General features: G+C 44.9%; 1 protein-coding gene across 2 annotated transcripts in view; it reads right to left on the bottom strand.

Moving 5' to 3' along the window:
* Positions 1-22,256, bottom strand: part of SHISAL2B (shisa like 2B) — a 124,452-nt gene that overhangs the window by 33,822 nt on the left and 68,374 nt on the right. For both annotated transcript variants that reach the window (XM_068271782.1, XM_068271781.1), the window contains exon 3: positions 3,719-3,876. In XM_068271782.1, coding sequence (XP_068127883.1) covers positions 3,719-3,876 — 158 coding nt within the window. The remainder of the gene's footprint in view (positions 1-3,718; positions 3,877-22,256) is intronic.

Below are 22,256 nucleotides of genomic sequence, written 5' to 3'. Positions count from 1 at the left end.
GAGCAGAGGATCAGTCCAACAGCCAGGCATAGTTTCATTTTCAAAAGCTAGTCTGTAGCAGAGCAGGATCATCCACAAGGCAACCTAGGCAGGTGCCTGGGGCCTACTGGGTTTCAGAGGACCCAACTACCACTTTCTCTGTCCCATCTTTCACCTCAGATTGCCAAAAGAACCATCAGGATGAGCCAAAGTTACAACCTTGCCTAAGGTCCTATTTCATCTTAATCCATCATTGGTCTGTAGCGGCTCCTTCCAGCTTACTTTTTTCAGGTTCCCTTTAGTGAGTCTCAGGACTAGATACCAGTGACAGTTTTCTTGGCATCTATCAGGTGCCTAATACAACGTGATAACCTTGGGGCAAGTTAGTCAGCCTTTTCCATGTGACTACTGTGGGGCGACAGCACCCAAAACATTATGTATACATAAAGAAAATGTTAAAAAAAAGAGAAGTTAGGTGTTAGCTTATCTCCTCCACGAAGGAGGTTTGAATTTATTAGCACGATGTAAAAAGATAACCCGATTCATGGGTTCCCTACAAGCAGCTAGTCTTGTCAGATTTTTGTCAAAAACATCTGATCTGCATGCTTGTCAGGGTCTACGGCTAAAAGTATTAGAGGCAGAAGATCAGCAGGATAGCCAGGTAACTGGTATTGTTTAAAAGGAAATAAATATGTCAGCCTTCATATCCCTCTCACTTCAGGTTCCTCTTGAAGGACACCCGAAGTGAAAATAAACTAATGAAATAAACGATTGTATTTATCTTCTGTCTCCTAAAAAATGACTTTTTAAGATATTGCACAGTTTTATTTTTTTTTTTTTAAGTTTTAACTGTTTTATTGTTTTTGCTCAATGACACATTCATTGAAGTATGCCAGAGCTAAAATCTATGAACTATTGACCCTTTTATCTCTTTCCTGCTCTCAGAAGCCATTTTCTGCTAGGAAAGTGTTTTATAGTTGTTTTATAGTTGGAATTTTGTTATCAGTGAGGGTCACACTGTCAGGACTGAGTCAGACACTTACATACCTGATATTGAACTCTTTCAAGCAGAGAAAAAAAAAAAAAAAGGAACACAGCATAGTTATTAGTGTGCTTGGCACTGTACATACCTATGTCTATCTCATCATGTCACATGTCACTTCGGGTATCCTTTAAAATATAGGAATTAAAGAGACCAATTGCTGTATTTATGAAAGTGAAAATTTTCCCAGAGGTTGCCTAATGTAGATTCTCAGTTGCTGAACAGTTCAGGATTTATTACTTTTCATGTTTTTACTTTTTATATTTCATAATTCTCCAAATGTTTTTATTGGGTGTCAGTTTCTGGCCTAATTATTGTGGGTTTATTAGCATGATGTAAAAAGACATGTTTCATGGGTTCGCTACAATGTAGGAAGACTATGAATTTTTTTTTGGGGGGGGGGGGGGGGGGATTAGCGTCTATCAAAAGCATTTTTGAACTGCGGGGAAAGGCAGTTAGCCCTTTTCACAGAAAGTCACTGGAGGCAGTTCGGTGTAAGCTATTTTGCAAATCTGCAGTGTTTAGATGGCCTCAAAACGCTTATTTTTCCTGCCTTTCAGATGCTGTCAACTGCACCAAAACAGTTACCAAAATGCCCAGAACACTACATACTAACACTATATAACTGCTGATTGGGTTTCCAGTACGTTTTGAAAACAGGAGTGTATCAAGACGAGTCGTTGTTTTCTGGATTTACAAGATTAAGGCTTGTACACAATGCAGTATTCAGTCCAGACTAATAAACAATTCAATCAAAATAATTGGATTGACCGCTGGTCAGAATTAAATTATTTTTCTGAGTGATCGTAAAACAACTGGTTTGATAATTGGATGTTCTGGAAAATATCGATAAGCCTTGCATGGGTGGGATGCAGCTTGTTCTGCAGCATTGAAGAGCGTACTCACATGGTTCACGAATGTCCAGATCCACCTCCCTGCTTTGGATCGGATGCCTAGGAACGTGAATTCTGTGTGCTCTGAATGGGACTTTTGCGGGACAAAAGATCAACATCTGTACAGATGCGACAATAGCCTGCAGGCTAGCAACATGTTCTATTGGGATGCAGGGTCGTCAGTAAGGCACAGGACAGAGCAGCAAGGAGCAGGAGGGGTGAGTAGAAGAACAATAGGGTCAGCCTGTGCTTGTACATGATGATCCACCTGATGGATCTTATACTAATGCATCACAGGAAAGATTCTCAGCAGAGGTGGCCCTGACCAGCTTTAGCCTTAACAAATCTAGCAAGGCTTACGTGGGACACAATTTGTGGGTAAAGTACCCACATCCAATCTCGAATGGCCAATTTTACCACTTTCATGCAATTTGAGAGCTTACTTACACAATCCGTTCAAAGGGGCACTATGGTGAAAAATTGTAAAATTTAAAATATGTGCAAACATAGACAAATAAGAAGTATGGTTTTTCCAGAGTAAAATGAGCCATAAATTACTTTTCTCCTATGTTGCTGTCAGTTACAGTAGGTAGTAGAAATCTGACAGAAGTGACAGGCTTTGGACTAGTCCATCTCTTTATGGAGGATTCCCAGCAAGGCTTTTATTCTTTATAAAGATATTCCCTAAAAAGGATTTAAACAATGATGCTGGCCAGCTTCCCTGCTCCCTACACAGTTTTCTGGCAGATGGACAGAGCAACTGCCATTCACTAAGTGCTTTTGAAAATAAATAAATCCCTGAGAATCCCCTATGAAGAGATGGCCTAGTCCAAAACCTGTCACTTTCTACTGCCTACTGTAAGCGACAGCAACATAGGAGAAAAGTAATTTATGGCTCATTTTACTCTGGAAAAAAACCTACTTCTTATTTGTCTATGTTTGCTCATTAAATTGTACAATTTTTTACCGTAGTGCCCCTTTAAAAATCTGTTGGCCTTTAAACTCAATGGAATTGGTAAAATTGGCCAATCAAGATCGGATGCATGTGCTTGGCTTAAGGTACGTACATATGTGAAACTTAATGCACGACCAAACGACCAACCACACCACTTGTTGTTTGCACGGCCATTACATGCACACGCGCTGACCAACTAAACAACCAACTCATTTAAATACTGTGCCCGCACCATATCTGCATTCAAAAAATAACAAGTCGTTCAAACAACTTGTACACACGTGACCAACCTGCCCGATAGTTGGTCAGTAGATCAGCCGGTTGGATCGAACAAACCGTCTGTTATCTGTTGGATGTCTAGTCGTTTATTGCCCGTACACACGCCTAACCTATTGTCCAACAGACAAGTTGTAACGATAGTTGGGCAGATTGTCTGTATGTGTGTACGAGCCTTTAGATCTGGCTTCCTTGCTCTGGGAGAAAAAAGATTGAACCAGAGAACCATTATATATGTGTGTGCGTTTTAGCTTAGCATTGCCATCTAAATGATCATCTTTCAGGAATCTGATTGGAACAACTGACCATCAAAAGGACTGGCTGCAGATCCCATTGTGTGTACACAGCCATATACTTGTTTTCTTCCTATAACATCAGCAGTTACCATGTGCAGCCTCAACATCACACCTGTGAACTGTGAGTACAGAACTGTCAGCTTGTAGATGAGAAAGTTCCGCCCTTAAACCTTAGGAGAATAACATTATTATGACGTTCTTCTCTGCATTCTTCTATCATAAATAAATGGTAAACAACATTTATAAAACACTTCATGTATTTTCTTTTTTGTCTTACCTTTATGAGAACACGAAGAGCCAGAACAGTGTAGTTTTAAACCGGTGTCTATTCTCTGTGGCTTTGTGTATAGAAATAAATAGCAGAGCACGCACACACTGACAACAAACGCTAATAGCACCAACGCTGCGATTGCCAGACCAATCAGAGCTCCTATACTGCAAGAGAAAACAGAGAAAGTTACATCCATAATAGAATACTGTAGTAGTGTTAGACATAGGGACTCATTTACAAAAGCAGCGTTCTAGTGTAATGCATGGATTTGCACACATTATTTTATGTAACGGTTTAGGCATGTATTCTTATCGCTCAATATTTTATGTAACAGTTTACACATGTATTCTTATCACTCAATATTTTATGTAACAGTTTATACATGTATTCTTATCACTCAGTATTCTATGTAACAGTTTATACATGTATTCTTATCACTCAGTATTTTATGTAACAGTTTACACATGTATTCTTATCACTCAGTATTTTATGTAACAGTTTATACATGTATTCTTATCACTCAGTATTTTATGTAACAGTTTGTACATGTATTCTGATCACTCAATATTTTATGTAACAGTTTACACATGTATTCTTATCACTCAATATTTTATGTAACAGTTTATACATGTATTCTTATCACTCAGTATTCTATGTAACAGTTTATACATGTATTCTTATCACTCAGTATTTTATGTAACAGTTTACACATGTATTCTTATCACTCAGTATTTTATGTAACAGTTTATACATGTATTCTTATCACTCAGTATTTTATGTAACAGTTTGTACATGTATTCTTATCGCTCAATATTTTATGTAACAGTTTACACATGTATTCTTATCACTCAATATTTTATGTAACAGTTTATACATGTATTCTTATCACTCAGTATTCTATGTAACAGTTTATACATGTATTCTTATCACTCAGTATTTTATGTAACAGTTTACACATGTATTCTTATCACTCAGTATTTTATGTAACAGTTTATACATGTATTCTTATCACTCAGTATTTTATGTAACAGTTTGTACATGTATTCTTATCACTCAATATTTTATGTAACAGTTTACACATGTATTCTTATCACTCAGTATTTTATGTAACAGTTTACACTTGTATTCTTATCGCTCAATATTTTATGTAACAGTTTACACATGTATTCTTATCACTCAGTATTTTATGTAACAGTTTACACTTGTATTCTTATCGCTCAATATTTTATGTAACAGTTTACACATGTATTCTTATCGCTCAGTATTTTACGTAACAGTTTACACATGTATTCTTATCACTCAGTGTTTTATGTAATGGTTTAGGTATGTATTTTTGTTGCTCAATATTTTATGTAACAGTTTACACATGTATTCTTATCACTCAATATTTTATGTAACAGTTTACACATGTATTCTTATCACTCAATATTTTATGTAACAGTTTACACATGTATTCTTATCACTCAGTATTTTATGTAACAGTTTACACATGTATTCTTATCGCTCAATATTTTATGTAACAGTTTACACATGTATTCTTATTGCTCAGTATTTTATATAACAGTTTACACATGTAAACGACGACGGACGTATCTCCGCCTCTCCCCCGCCCCTCTCAGTTTTCCTTCACTGAGAGGGGCGGGGGAGAGGCGGCGATGCGCCGCTGATAGACGCGACTGGAGGCAGGGCTGCAGCCGTTAGCCCTGCCTCCAGGAGCGACCAAGTCTGCGACCAAGTGTTGCAGGGGGGGATTTGGGGGATCAGGGACCCCCGTTTAGCGGCGCGATAGGGGCGGTTTAGCAGGGGCACACATGCCCCTGCTAACTATGAGCTCTGAAGCGAGATTTATTCTCGCTTCAGAGTCTCTTTAACTATATAACAAATAAAACAGCTGGCGAGTGAGCAAACAACACACAATTTGTTATCTGCTCCCACACTTGTTATTTTATGCATTATACATTGTATTTAACCCTTTAGCAGCCAATTTATTTAGAGGCTTGCAAGTGATCCAGGCCAATTTATTTTAGCACATTTTTATTGCTGTATTGTAACGATCGGTGTCAGCACACAGAGAGAATCTGATTATTGGTGATCTGCAGTATCACCAAGAATACAGATTATACCTGATTATTGATGATCTGCAGAATCACCGATAATCCAAGTATAACTAACCTCTGGACACCTTTATTTTATAGTGTGAGTGTTTGGTGCAACAGTAATGACTTTGAGTAAGACCACCCGAGGAGCAGGTGGTCTTTGGCAGTACGGGCGATACTGCCTTTTGGTAAGAACAGAGAGCTTCCAGTAGCCTGAGAACTTCAAAGGGGTGGAGTCTCAGGGTAAGGTAGGCTGAACCTGTGAGTGAGTGACACCTGAGGGTGGTAGTCACTACCAGGTCTGGAGACTATCTCTTAACGAGAGAGATAGCTCTCGAGGTCGGGCAAGCCAGGTCGGCAACACACAGACAGATAAAGGTACAAAGACAGAAGGCTGATTCGGTATCCAAGACAGGCAGGGTTTGGCAACGTGATATCAGATATGCGTGGTACCGAATCAGAAAGCAGAGGGATAGTCAGGAAAGCAACAGGTCATAACAAATATCAAACAATGCCTAGTCTTGGGTGTGAGGTCCGTGGTCTCTACACCCTGGAACTAGTCTGATGTATAACAGAATGATAACACAAGTTCCCTAGTCTTGGGTGTGAAGTCCGTGGTCTCTACACCCTGGAACTAGTCTGATGTATAACAGAATGATAACACAAGTTCCCTAGTCTTGGGTGTGAGGTCCGTGGTCTCTACACCCTGGAACTAGTCTGAAGTATAACAGAATGATAACACAAGTAATCTGGCTCAGTGAGAAATCCCAGGTCCTCCTGGTTCTAACACACTGTTGGATCTGACTAAGGTCTGAGTGCTTCCACATAAGTGTTTGCAATGGCAGACAACCAGCAACTAACAAGCAACCTGAATATATAGTTGCAGGACCCTGTCGCCCCGCCCGAGCCACTCAGCCAATCAGGAGTCCAGCAGGAATCAGCTGATTGTCCTGATCAGCTGATACAACTCCTGCTGGTATAAAAGGTCTGAGTTCTGGCGCGCGCGCGCGTGCGTAGCTCCTCAGCCTGTGTGAACTAACAGACCCAGTCACACCAGACGCATGCCGCTGCGGACAAACCGCCGCGCTGGACGCAGAATCAGCCGCCTTGCCGGCAGTAACCCCGCCGGCTTTTCCGCGTTTTCTCACAGTACCCCCCTCCCCACCCCGCCGAGGAGTGGATTTCGGACACTTCCCGATCGGGTTCCCAGAATGTGGGTCTAGAATCTTTTCGGTCTCACATTCCGATCGGTTCTTTACCATCACAGGGAGGGAGGGAGGGAAATCCACGTGCACTGCCGGTCTCAGTAGAGGCACATGAAGTGATCTTACACCTCTCATACTGGCTGAGAGTGGTCCTATGAATGTAGGACCCAGTCTGGGTGATAATCGTTTCAGAGCCCCAGGCCGAGAGGATACGTACACCATGTCCCCTGGGGAAAACTCCCACTCTACAGATTTTCCCTTACTAGTCTGTTTTTTTCTGAGTCCGGGGTCTCCTTGGCACTGGTGAATGTTGTAATGTACCCGGTGAGGTCTGACTAGATGTTTTACCCTCTAGAATGTCTCGCTGGGAAGGGCCCAGATTAGGCATCCAGTCCTTCACCGTCTCCGCAAGTGCCCTGACCACCTTCTGAGGTAGGCCGATCTCAGGCTCGGAACTTTTAATTAAAGCTTCTGCTTTGACCTGCTCTGCCACTTCTCCAACCCGTATCTTGGTAGCACAACCTGCCACTCTATCCAAGCAATGCTGATGGCAATAGGCTGACCATTTCAGTAACTGCCCTGAAGCCCAGTCAATCTGGGGGGAGTGGAGTTGCAACCACAGCATACCAAGAACAATGGTGGAGGTTGCCATGGGCATAACCAGGAACTGTAATCTCTCTTCGTGCAACGCCCCTAACCAACATGACAACAAGGGGGTTTGGGAAAGAGATTGATTACTCTGCAAGGGAGAGTCATCCACTGCAGTGACCAGCTGGTCAGGCGGGGACAAAGGTATCCCTAATCTTTTAACGAAATCATAATCTATGAAGTTCGCTGCAGCACCAGAGTCTACCAAGGCTTCTGCGGAACTAGTCCGACCTTCCCATGTAATTGAGCAGGGAAGGAGCAGACGATCTTTTTTTAGAGATGAGGATCGCTCACCTCTGATATTGACTAAACCCAGGCAGCAGCATTCTTCTGGGCCTTTAGCAGGGGCGTCGCTAGCCCTGTTTTAGGGGGGCACGTGCCCCCAATCTTTCCTGGGGTGCCACGGATCTCCCGGCCGCCGCTGCCCCCTTTGTCAGCGGCTCCCTCCAGCCGCCGCCGCCGCGTCTCAGACCTCAGGATCAGGCGGCGAGCCGGCGACCAATCGTGCGGGCGCTAGGACCCAGCGCCCACACTGATGTGCGGAAGTGACATCACTTCCGCATATCGAGCGGGTGCGTCCAGCGCCCGCTCGTACATCTGGTCGGGTCGCCACTGATCCTGAGGTCTGCTGAGAGGTAGGGGGGGGAGCGGCGGCGGCTAGAGAGGGGGCCTCCCTGTCACTCACTCACTCACTCACTCACTCACTCACTCCCTAAAGGGGCTCCCTGGCACTCACTCACTCCCTAAAGGGGCTCCCTGGCACTCACTCACTCCCTAAAGGGGCTCCCTGGCACTCACTCACTCCCTAAAGGGGCTCCCTGTCACTCACTCACTCCCTAAAGGGGCTACCTGTCACTCACTCACTCCCTAAAGGGGCTACCTGTCACTCACTCACTCCCTAAAGGGGCTCCCTGTCACTCACTCACTCCCTAAAGGGGCAATGTCACTCACTCACTCCCTAAAGGGGCTCCCTGTCACTCACTCACTCCCTAAAGGGGCTCCCTGGCACGCACTCACTCCCTAAAGGGGCTCCCTGGCACTCACTCACTCCCTAAAGGGGCTCCCTGTCACTCACTCACTCCCTAAAGGGGCTCCCTGTCACTCACTCCCTAAAGGGGCTCCCTGTCACTCACTCACTCCCTAAAGGGGCTCCCTGGCACGCACTCACTCCCTAAAGGGGCTCCCTGGCACTCACTCACTCCCTAAAGGGGCTCCCTGGCACTCACTCACTCCCTAAAGGGGCTCCCTGTCACTCACTCACTCCCTAAAGGGGCTCCCTGTCACTCACTCACTCCCTAAAGGGGCTCCCTGTCACTCACTCACTCCCTAAAGGGGCTCCCTGGCACTCACTCACTCCCTAAAGGGGCTCCCCTGGCACTCACTCACTCCCTAAAGGGGCTCCCCTGGCACTCACTCACTCCCTAAAGGGGCTCCCCTGGCACTCACTCACTCCCTAAAGGGGCTCCCCTGGCACTCACTCACTCCCTAAAGGGGCTCCCCTGGCACGCACCCACTCCCTAAAGGGGCTCCCTGGCACGCACCCACTCCCTAAAGGGGCTCCCTGGCACGCACCCACTCCCTAAAGGGGCTCCCTGTCACTCACTCACTCCCTAAAGGGGCTCCCTGTCACTCACTCACTCCCTAAAGGGGCTCCCTGGCACTCACTCACTCCCTAAAGGGGCTCCCCTGGCACTCACTCACTCCCTAAAGGGGCTCCCCTGGCACTCACTCACTCCCTAAAGGGGCTCCCCTGGCACGCACCCACTCCCTAAAGGGGCTCCCTGGCATGCACCCACTCCCTAGAGGGGCTCCCTGGCACGCACTCACTAAAGGGGCTCCCTGGCACGCACTCACTCACTAAAGGGGCTCCCTGGCACGCACTCACTCACTAAAGGGGCTCCCTGGCACGCACTCACTCACTAAAGGGGCTCCCTGGCACTCACTCACTCCCTAAAGGGCCTCCCTGTCACTCACTCACTCCCTAAAGGGGCTCCCTGTCACTCACTCACTCCCTAAAGGGGCTCCCTGTCACTCACTCACTGCCTAAAGGGGCTCCCTGTCACTCACTCACTGCCTAAAGGGGCTCCCTGTCACTCACTCACTGCCTAAAGGGGCTCCCTGTCACTCACTCACTGCCTAAAGGGGCTTCCTGTCACTCACTCACTGCCTAAAGGGGCTTCCTGTCACTCACTCACTGCCTAAAGGGGCTCCCTGGCACTCACTCACTGCCTAAAGGGGCTTCCTGGCACTCACTCACTGCCTAAAGGGGCTTCCTGGCACTCACTCACTGCCTAAAGGGGCTTCCTGGCACTCACTCACTGCCTAAAGGGGCTCCCTGGCACTCACTCACTACCTAAAGGTGCTCCCTGTCACTCACTATCGGGGTCCCTGTCACTCACTACCTAACTGGAGGCGCCTGTCACTCACTAGCTAACCTGGGGGTCCCTGTCACTCACTACCTAACTTGGGGGGGCTACCATATTAAGGGGGCATTCTGCCTATTTATGTGAAATGCTGTCTATTTATGTGCCTCATGACTGCTGAATGTGTCTTGTTGGGAGCCTTATGATTTGTTGGGGGCCTCATGATTGCTGAATTTGTCTTGTTGGGGGCCTCATGATTTGTTGGGGGCCTCATGATTGCTGAATTTGTCTTGTTGGGGGCCTCATGATTGCTGAATTTGTCTTGTTGGGGGCCTCATGATTTGTTGGAGGCCTCATGATTGCTGAATTTGTCTTGTTGGGGGCCTCCTGATTTGTTGGGGGCCTCATGATTGCTGAATATGTCTTGTTGGGGGTCACATGATTGCTAACTGCGAGACTATGGGAAAAGCTGAATCCTTATCATATGAGACAATAGCATTAAACCTACTTTTTTAGCGTTTTAAAACAGAAAATAAAACTGGGAGGTTCTAAAAAATTTAATACATTTTTCAGGAGTAGGATGGATGAAATTGTTTATCTTCACAGTTTATTTTCAACTTGGATTTTCCATAATGTTCATGTATGAGTTAAAACGTTTGTACAGTATTTAGTTTAAATTGCTGTTGCCACTTTGCGATAGATACCGGTAAGTGACTTTTGGGTTGCAGTTTGGGCACTCGGCCTCCAAAAGGTTCGCCACCACTGTCCTAATCTGATGTCCCACCATTGCTAGGTTCATGTAAATTTGTCTCCACCCGTTACCACACCTATATTCTGGTCCATGGCCCACCCATTTTTTGGTGCGGCGCGATAAGCACGCCACACAACGTGATCGTCATATTTTTGGCACGCTAGCTGCAGTGTGCTGAATTCTGCTGCCTACAGTATGTACAGTATACGCTGTTCTCTAGTGCTTGCACTGTGTGCTGATTTACCTCCAGTGTGTACAGTTTAAGGTGTTACTCTGTGCCTTTATTGATTGTAAACCAGCTGTATTGTATGCTGATCCCTGCTACTTTCAGTATGTACAGTATTAGCTGTAAAGCCTGGTACACACATACAATTTTGATTAGCCAATTTTAGCTCTGTTCATAAAATTCATTGTCTGTTGGCCCACTTACTGCACGGGGGTGGGAAATTGGGGGTCAGTGATTGACCAATCAAAATTGTATGTGCGTATACATCTTTGATCTATGCCTATACTGATTGTAAATGATCTAAATAAAGGACAGGGGGCTCCGTCCAATATTTCGATGGGCAGGCCCGTTATCCGTAGCTTACACCGCTGCTAAGTTCATGTACATTTGGCCCCACCCATGGCCACGCCCACTCACCGCATGGCCACGCCCATTTTTTGCCGCGGCGCGCTATGCGCGCCGCATGTACCTCCCCTCCTGGTGCCCACAGGTGCCACTGATCTCCAGGGACCCTAGAAACGCCCCTGGCCTTTAGTACCATATAAACCACTCTTTATTGGCCTTCTGCGACTCTTTTTCACTTGACTCAGCCCTGTATACCCGATTTGCATCGGCTCGTCTGAGGGTGATGGAGAACGAGCAGAGTCGTCTAAGACAGACCTTCTAGCATTTCTACCACGAACTTGTTTCTGGTAGCGCAAACGGCGATCTATCTGCACGGCTAAAGAAATTGCCTTGTCTACAGATTTGGGTTCAGGATGTCCAATCATCACATCATAAATTGCATCCGACAACCCTGCCAAAAAACAATCCAAGAGTGCAAATGGCCCCCATCTCGTAGATACTGCCCATTTTCTGAACTCAGCTGCGTAATTTTCAACCGAATCCTTGCCCTGCCGCAACGTCTTGAGCTTCTGCTCAGCGGTCGAGACAATGTCCGGATCATCATAAATTATAGCCATAGCTTTAAAACATTCCTCAACTGATGCTAGGGCCTCATTCCCTGCCTGAAGACCATATGCCACGGTCTGGGAATCCCCTGACAGCAGAGTCTTAATAAACATAATTCTCTGTGTCTCGGTTCCCGAAGAATTAGGTCTCAACTCAAAGTATGATAACACCCTATTTCTAAAGTTCTGGAAGTCAGATCTGTGACCAGAAAACCTTTCAGGTACAGGCATATGTACAGTGGAGGAAATAATTATTTGACCCCTCACTGATTTTGTAAGTTTGTCCAATGACAAAGAAATGAAAAGTCTCAGAACAGTATCATTTCAATGGTAGGTTTATTTTAACAGTGGCAGATAGCACATCAAAAGGAAGATCGAAAAAATAACCTTAAATAAAAGATAGCAACTGATTTGCATTCCATTGAGTGAAATACGTTTTTGAACCCTCTAACAATAAAAGACTTAATACTTAGTGGAAAAACCCTTGTTTGCAAGCACAGAGGTCAAACGTTTCTTGTAATTGATGACCAAGTTTGCACACATTTTAGGAGGAATGTTGGTCCACTTCTCTTTGCAGATCATCTCTAAATCCCTAAGGTTTCGAGGCTGTCTCTGTGCAACTCTGAGCTTGAGCTCCCTCCATAGGTTTTCTATTGGATTAAGGTCCGGAGACTGACTAGGCCACTCCATGACCTTAATGTGCTTCTTCTTGAGCCACTCCTTTGTTGCCTTTGCTGTATGTTTTGGGTCATTGTCGTGCTGGAACACCCATCCACGACCCATTTTCAGTTTCCTGGCAGAGGGAAGGAGGTTGTCGTTCAGGATTTCACGATACATGGCTCCGTCCATTTTCCCGTTAATGCGATTAAGTTGTCCTGTGCCCTTAGCAGAAAAACACCCCCAAAGCAAAATGTTTCCACCCCCATGCTTGACGGTGGGGACGGTGTTTTGGGGGTCATAGGCAGCATTTTTCTTCCTCCAAACACAGCGTGTTGAGTTAATGCCAAAGAGCTCTATTTTGGTCTCATCAGACCACAGCACCTTCTCCCAGTCACTCACAGAATCATTCAGGTGTTCATTGGCAAACTTCAGATGGGCCTGCACATGTGCCTTCTTGAGCAGGGGGACCTTGCGAGCCCTGCAGGATTTTAATCCATTGCGGTGTAATGTGTTTCCAATGGTTTTCTTGGTGACTGTGGTCTCTGCTAATTTGAGGTCATTCACTAACTCCTCCCGTGTAGTTCTAGGATGCTTTTTCACCTTTCTCAGAACCATTGACACCCCACGAGGTGAGATCTTGCGTGGAGCCCCAGAGCGAGGTCGATTGATGGTCATTTTGTGCTCCTTCCATTTTCAAACAATCGCACCAACAGTTGTCACCTTCTCTTCCAGCTTCTTGCTAATGGTTTTGTAGCCCATTCCAGCCTTGTGCAGGTCTACAATTTTGTCTCTGACATCCTTGGACAGCTCTTTGGTCTTTCCCATGTTGGAGTGTTTGGAGTCTGCTTGATTGATTGATTCTGTGGACAGGTGTCTTTTATACAGGTGACTAGTTAAGACAGGTGTCCTTAATGAGGGTGACTAATTGAGTAGAAGAAATGGTTGGTAGGGGTTCAAAAACTTATTTCACTCAATTAAATGAAAATCAGTTGTTATCTTTTATTTAAGGTTATTTTTTCGATTTTCATTTTGATGTGCTATCTGCCACTGTTAAAATAAACCTACCATTGAAATGATACTGTTCTGAGACTTTCCATTTCTTTGTCATTGGACAAACTTACAAAATCAGTGAGGGGTCAAGTAATTATTTCCTCCACTGTATGTCTGTGCTAGGAGGAGATCGCATTGAGTTTATAGCTGATTGAAGTTCCTGAATAGCCCCAAATAGCTGGCTGATCTGGGTCTGTTGGTTCAAAACTGTCCCGGAAAGATTGTTTACCGCGGCGGTCAGGACTTCAACATGTCTATACAGTGCGTCCATTTGGGTTGTGTCTGCCATTTTGTAACGATCGGTGTCAGCACACAGAGAGAATCTGATTATTGGTGATCTGCAGTATCACCAAAAATACAGATTATACCTGATTATTGATGATCTGCAGAATCACCGATAATCCAAGTATAACTAACCTCTGGACACCCTTATAGTGTGAGTGTTTGGTGCAACAGTAATGACTTTGAGTAAGACCACCCGAGGAGCAGGTGGTCTTTGGCAGTACGGGCGATACTGCCTTTTGGTAAGAACAGAGACCTTCCAGTAGCCTGAGAACTCCAAAGGGGTGGAGTCTCAGGGTAAGGTAGGCTGAACCTGTGAGTGAGTGACACCTGAGGGTGGTAGTCACTACCAGGTCTGGAGACTATCTCTTAACGAGAGAGATAGCTCTCGAGGTCGGGCAAGCCAGGTCGGCAACACACAGACAGATTAAGGTACAAAGACAGAAGGCTGATTCGGTATCCAAGACAGGCAGGGTTTGGCAACGTGATATCAGATATGCGTGGTACCGAATCAGAAAGCAGAGGGATAGTCAGGAAAGCAACAGGTCATAACAAATATCAAACAATGCCTAGTCTTGGGTGTGAGGTCCGTGGTCTCTACACCCTGGAACTAGTCTGATGTATAACAGAATGATAACACAAGTTCCCTAGTCTTGGGTGTGAGGTCCGTGGTCTCTACACCCTGGAACTAGTCTGATGTATAACAGAATGATAACACAAGTTCCCTAGTCTTGGGTGTGAGGTACGTGGTCTCTACACCCTGGAACTAGTCTGATGTATAACAGAATGATAAGACAAGTTCCCTAGTCTTGGGTGTGAGGTCCGTGGTCTCTACACCCTGGAACTAGTCTGATGTATAACAGAATGATAACACAAGTTCCCTAGTCTTGGGTGTGAGGTCCATGGACTCTACACCCTGAACCTAGTCTGAAGTATAACAGAATGATAACACAAGTAATCTGGCTCAGTGTGAATTCCCAGGTCCTCCTGGTTCTAACACACTGTTGGATCTGACTAAGGTCTGAGTGCTTCCACATAAGTGTTTGCAATGGCAGACAACCAGCAACTGACAATCAACCTAAATATATAGTTGCAGGACTCTGCCGCCCCGCCCAAGCCACTCAGCCAATCAGGAGTCCAGCAGAAATCAGCTGATCGTCCTGATCAGCTGATACATCTCCTGCTGGTATAAAAGGTCTGACTTCTGGCGCGCGCGCGCGTAGCTCCTCAGCCTGTGTGAACTAACAGACCCAGCCACACCAGACGCATGCTGCTGCGGACAAACCGCCGTGCTGGACACAGAATCAGCCGCCTTGCCGCCAGTACACGCGGCGGCTTTTCCGCGTTTTCTCACAGTACCCCCCCACCCCGCCGAGGAGTGGACTCCGGACACTTCCCGATCGGGTTCCCAGAATGTGGGTCTAGACTCTTTTCGGTCTCACATTCCGATTGGTTCTTTACCCTCACAGGGAGGGAGGGAGGGAAATCCACGTGCACTGCCGGTCTCAGTAGAGGCGCATGAAGTGATCTTACACCTCTCATACTGGCTGAGAGTGGTCCTATGAATGTAGGACCCAGTCTGGGTGATAATCGTTTCAGAGCCCCAGGCCGAGAGGATACGTACACCATGTCCCCTGGGGAAAACTCCCACTCTACAGACTTGACGCGGAATCAGCCGCCTTGCCGCCAGTACACGCGGCGGCTTTTCCGCATTTTCTCACATGTATTTGTTACATTTCCCTGCTTCTAATTAGTACAGCTGTAATGTGTATTTATGGCCACATGTCACTAGGGGGCAGTGTGAGATAATAACAGAGGACTTCTGCTTTTAGTTTCTATATTTTCTGGTAGGAAGAGAGATCAAAGCATTCAAAAAATTTACAGTACAACAAGTTCTGACGACTGAGGTCGAAAGCAATGGACTTATCTCAAACCAGTTAACTCTATTAAAGCTGCACATGGGTTAAAGATGGTTTTCAGTGGTAAGACTTTACGTACATTGGCCCTTACCCAATTTTCTCCTAATTTTTCTCCATGGAGGTAATTTTTCATTTAAAACTTATAACTTTTCAGCACTCTGCAATTGAAAAAGTATCAAAGAGTAGGTGAAAAAGTACTGTGAAAATTATTCTGAGTATTTTTCTTGCTTGCTGGTGGTTTAAAATACATTTTATGATAAGATGTAGTAGAAAACTTAGGAGAAGAAGTGATCGTACCCATAAACCGTGACCAAGAATTGAACTTCATCCCAATCAGTAGCTGATTCCCCCTTTTACATGAGAAATCTATTCCTTTTCACAAACGGTCCCTCCTACAGTGTGATGTCAGGACCATGGTTCTGACAGTTTCCTGTCTGTCATCCTTATTGCATTGTGGGAAATAACAGCTGTTTACTGCTGGGTCCAACTGCTAAAAAAAACAAACAATATCTCCTTCCACTGACCTCACTTACCAGCAGTAAAAATGTCACCACGTGGTAAATGTCAGAATATAAATCAGGGAGAAGAAAGATTTTACAATGGGCAAGTACTGACTAAATCAATTATACATAATTATTGTAAAAATGAAGCACTTCTTTTTTATTACATTATGTTCACGGGAGTTCCTCTTTAAATTAAGGTGCATAAATGTATGTGTTACTGCATAATGCTACTTTGTGAACAAACCCCACAGAGTGCAGTTTGCAGGTTCAAAGTATCTATACAAAACATAAAGATGCTGGGTTGAATGATACACTACATTGCCAGAAGTAATTGGATACCATCCTTTACATACAAAAGAACCTAAATGAAATCCCATTCTTAATCCATAGGCTGTTGTCTGACATTTGCCCACCATCTGCCGCTATAAGTCATTCATATCTACTGTGAAAGCTTTCCACAAGGTTTAGCAATATGTTTATGGGAATTCTCATCTATTCTTCTAGATGGGCAATTTGCGAGGTCAGACACTGAGCCTGGATGAGAAGGCTTGACTCACAGTCTCCACTCTAGTTTATTCGGATTGAAGTCATGCCAGTCAAGTTCATCATCTCATCTGAAGACCATATGAAGTGTGTAGGTCTGTTAAGGCCTGTTTCCACTACACGCAGATTGGATGCAGAAAAACTGACTCCAATGAATGCCTATGGGCCTGCTGCTTCCACTAAACGTGATTTTTCTGATGCAGATTTTCCGATAGGCATTCATTGGAGTCAGTTTTTCTGCATCCATTCTGCATCCAATCTGTGTGTAGTGCAAATAGGCCCTAACTATTGACTCTGCAAAAAGTTAGTGATTTCTGTACAATGTGTGCCTCAGTATGTGCTTTTAAGTGATCTATCACTGAGGCGCTTTTGTTCTCAGTTGCTTACAATTTCTTATAGTGCCACTAAAGGTGGCCGTACATCAGGCGACTTGGCGGCCGATCGACAATCTGATTTCAATTATTATAATCAAATCAGATGAAAATCGGTGCTGCCAAGTGCATGCCCGATCGACAATTTGACCAAGTTTTTCTCTTGGTCGAATCTGCCCATCGCTAGATGTATGGCCACCTTAACAGTCGACTTTAGAATATTAAGTAGCAAGGATATTTCATGAATTGACTATTTTTATAGATTTTAAAGGAGTGCTTTGCTTCTTTCTTTACCAAGGTCATCACCTTATCTAATCATATGAATCAGTATTGTTCTCATTCTACCTTATTCAGTATTAATTTCTTAACACAGGAAGTTGTACAGGCATGTTTAACCTATTTTGGTTCCTGGACGTAGTTTCTATGTCCAGGAACTATGCGCGCTACCGCGCGCTCCCGCGGCCGATCGCGCGCGTTCACGCGCACTCCCGGCCACGGATTCGGTAGCCACGGAATCAATGTATCGGGCTATGGTGCCCGATCACTGATTCCTTTCCCCCGCTGAAAAAGCGACAGCTTCTCTCGGAAGCTGTGCTTTTTCTGGCTGTTCCCTCCCCGATGCGTCACTCTAAGCGTGTGCTACGCTTAGAGTGACGTCATGTAAACAAACTCATGGCCGCCATCTTGTGGCCAAAAAGTAATACTACACCTGAAAGGAAAAAAAAATTAAAATTAACACACATTTACATTATAAATCTATTGTTTACCTCCCACCCTCCCAAAACTACCCAAATAAAATGTTAACTATAAAAAAACAAAAAACATTACAATAAAAAAAACAAAACATGTAAATATTTACCTAAGGGTCTAAACTTTTTAAATATCAATGTAAAGATGAAATATTTCTATGTTTTTTTTATTTTAAACTTGTAAATAGTGATAGATGCAAAGTGGAAAAAATGCTTCTTTTTTTCCAAATAAAATATTGTCGCCATACATTGTGATAGGGACATAATTTTAACGGTGTAATAACCGGGACATATGGGCAAATACAATACGTGAGTTTTAATTATGGAGGCATGTATTATTTTAAAACTATAATGGCTGAAAACTGAGAAATAATGAATTTTTCCATTTTTTTCTTATTCTTCCTGTTAAAATGTATTTACAGTAAAGTGGCTCTTAGCAAAATGTACCCCCCAAAGAAAGCTTAATTGGTGGCGGAAAAAACAAGATATAGATCAGTGCATTGTGATAAGTAGTGATAAAGTTATAGGCTAATGAATGGGAGGTGAACATTTCTCACGTGAAAACGACGGAACGCGAATGAGTTAAATAAGATCAAGATGTTTAAATAAGATCAAGACTGCAAACACCCCGGAATCATGCCCACAACTGAATTTCTGTACTAACTGGACATGCGCTGGTCAAAGTATATCAGGTTCAAAGGTTGCCGACCACTTGTAGTCGCAGTCGGTAACGAAAGAGGGCATTGCAGGCGACAACTGATGCTGCAGTCTTGGTCAGGAGGACATCAGGAAACAAAGTGAGGCCTCTCAGTCACTCTATTTTGCCTCAGATATGCTTTAAAATAATACTATAAACTGATAAGCTGAAAATACATTATTGATTTTGCCATCAAGGGGATATTATCAGGAAGTGGCAACAGAGTGTTTGCAAAAAAACGTTCAGGATATTATGTCCACGTATGTTTCCTGCTGCTGACATCCCGAGAAAAGCCATTCTCGGCACAGCTTTCAGTACTGCTCGTGCCTCCCTTCTTCTGTCTAACTGGTTCATTGCAAACTGAATAACTCGGCAGATGTGTCTAGTAACAAAGGTACACTTTTACAATCTCTATAATGGTTGGCAAGGAACATGCCACAATATGAAGACCTAGAACTTGAGCTAATGCTCTATATTTTCCAGGAGATTAGAGCGGTTTTCCTCTAGTACAGAGGCAGCTGCAGCTAGAAGACTCACAAGACCACCAAGGGGCCAATACCAATAATGCTATCTTCAGCAGATACATTATTCATAAGCCAACACATGTAAACCTTTCTGGAGTGCTTGAAAAGAGTGCTTCATTTTTTAATCTGTTTGTGTGGATAGCCATAACACATGAATGATTTGTTGAATTCTCACATTAGTGACTGGGACTTCCGTTTAATGCAATGTTATGGGCACAGCTGGACTGTAAGGCATCTTCTGATTGAGCACTACAGTGCCAAGAGCTAGTGATCTACTACCTTCACTAGGCAGTACACGGATGCAGAAGCACAGGAACAGAAAGGGAAGCATTGCTACCAAGACACATGGACATTTTCAGGCAAATTTTCCGGTGTTTGAAGAGATATCAGCAGAGCAGGATTATCCACCGGGCAACCTAGGCAGGTTCCTGGGACCTAGTGAGTGTCAAGGCCCACCAGCCACTTTCTATGACCTCTCTCCACTCGAGCTTACTAAAAAGAACACAAGGGGACCCCAAATTGCTACCTGGCCTAGGGCCCCATTACATCTTAATCCATCTCTGGATATTAGGGTCTATTCAATAATGGGAACTGTGTGCAGGGCATGTACCATTTGCCAGGCATTACATAAACTATGTGACGTATGTTACTTGTGTCATGCATGCTACGCAAATAGCTTAAAGAGACTCTGTAACCAAATTTTCAGCCTTATTTCTTCTATCCTATAAGTTCCTATACCTGTTCTAATGTGGTCTGGATTACTACAGCCTTTTCTAGTTGCATTGTCTCTGTAATATATCTAATCTTCTTTACTTTGTCAAGCTTTGTCGACCCAGAGAGGAATGTACTGCCTCTGCTTTGATAGGGACAAGTTATGCACGCCCCCTCCACGCCCCCACTCTGCTCTCCTGTGTGCTGTGTGTATGAGTCACAGGCAAGGTCTCTGCTCACATCCAGCCTGTTTGTGAGGCTCACAGAGCTGTGAACTTGTGAACATCTGTGAGTGCAGAGCGATCAGTGTAGAGCTCAGACAAGCAGGAGTAACATTCCAGCAGTCAAGTCACTCTTGAGAGGAGCCACTGCAAACAGGCACATGCTCTGATGATGTATTTCCTGTTTGGCAGCCATCTTCATTGTTTACAAAAACAATGAATAAAACAATGATTTTATCACCAAGAAAGCAGCGAGGATAGGCGAAAATGTCACAGAGCAGGCTAGGAGAAGACAACAAACAGGCTGGTACGTTTATTTATGTAAGATTTTCACAGTACAGATTCTCTTTAATGTGCAACATGCAGTCCATGAGTTTTGCGCACAATACAACTTAAACAAAATACATAACAAATGGGATGAGCTTGTGGAATCAAAACAGTTTTGAGATACAATTCTTCCATCCCAATTCGGCAGTTCCAAGTAAGAATGCGAATCTCAGAAATTACTCTGTTCTGACTACCGTGTTCCATTCCAACATTTACACTGAAGTCAGTGACGCTGAGTACTGTAGTACAGGCCCTGTAATTGCTATCATCATCAAATTCGCCATGTATGTTAGGGAGATTAGTAGGAACATGGTAAAATGCTTGTTTTGATAAGACCTTGACGTTTTTGAGCACCAGTCTGCATGGGTGACAAGGAGATAAAGAGGCTTAGGAGGGGGAACCCCATGCTGTCCATTTTCTTGAAATGTATAAAGTGTGTATTCAGAATTCTTAATGCATTACAGTGTATCAGAGCAAAATGTCATTTTATTTCGCTAATAACAAGTGTTATGTATTTTGTATAACTCCTGATGCTGTGTCTACACACATGGCCTCAATTCAAAAGTTTATCTCCTGTCTTTAAAGAAAATCTTTAACGAAAAAAGTTCCCCTGGGGGGTACTCACCTCGGGTGGGGGAAGCCTCTGGATCCTATCAAGGTTTCCCCCGTCCTCCTGTGTCCCACGGGGCAGCGATAAAGCTCCTCGAACTGCGGGGATGTAAATATTTACCTTCCCGGCTCCAGCGCAGTCGCAGTATCGGCTCTCCGCTTGGAGATAGGTGGAAATAGCTGATCGCTGTCGGCCCGCTCTACTGCGCAGGCGCAAGTCTCCTGCGCCGTAGAGCAGACCCGACGGAGATCGGCTATTTTCGCCTATCTCTGTGGGAAGAGCCGCAACAGCGCCCCCACTGGAGCCAGAAAAGGTAAATATTGCACAGGCTGACAAATTGTCGGCTGTGCGTTCCGTGGGCTGCAGCGAGACCGCCGTGGGACACAGGAGGACGGGGGAAGCCTCGATAGGGTCCAGAGGCTTCCCCCACCCGAGGTGAGTACCCCCCAGGGGAACTTTTTTTCATTACAGAATCTCTTTAACCACTTGATGACCCAGCCTTTACCCCCCCTTAAGGACCAGCGCTGTTTTAGCTGATCTGTGCTGGGTGGGCTGTGCAGCCCCCAGCACAGATCAAACACCAGGCAGAGCGACCAGATCTCCCCCCTTTTTTCCCCACTAGGGGGATGATGTGCTGGGGGATGTCTGATCGCTCCTGCCTGCCTGGGTGTTGCGGGGGGGGGGCACCTCAAAGCCCCCCTCCGCCGCGAAATTCCCCCCCTCCCTCACCTCCCTCCCTTCCCTGGAGATCCGAGGCTGCACAGGAACGGATCTGTCCTGTGCAGCCTCTAACAGGCTCCTGCCTGTCATGTGACAGCGATCCCCGGCCGCTGATTGACCGGGGATCGCTGATCTGGTACAACGCTGCTACTGTTAGCAGCGTGGTACAAATGTAAACAAAGCAGATTATTTCCGCTTGTGTTTACACTTAGCCTGCGAGCCGCGATCGGCGGCCCGCAGGCTATTCACGGAGCCCCCCGCCGTGAATTGACAGGAAGCAGCCGCTCGCGCGAGAACTGCGTCGCTGGTCCTGCAGCTGCCACTTTGCCGACGCGCGTTTTGAGTGCGCGGTCGGCAAGTGGTTAATAAATCTTTTTAGAGTTATCACCATGGTGATAAGGCATGTAGTATTCAGGAA

The sequence above is a fragment of the Hyperolius riggenbachi genome, chromosome 1 (assembly GCF_040937935.1).
Source record: "Hyperolius riggenbachi isolate aHypRig1 chromosome 1, aHypRig1.pri, whole genome shotgun sequence".
NCBI lineage: Eukaryota > Metazoa > Chordata > Amphibia > Anura > Hyperoliidae > Hyperolius > Hyperolius riggenbachi.
This window is presented reverse-complemented; position numbering and strand designations above follow the sequence as displayed.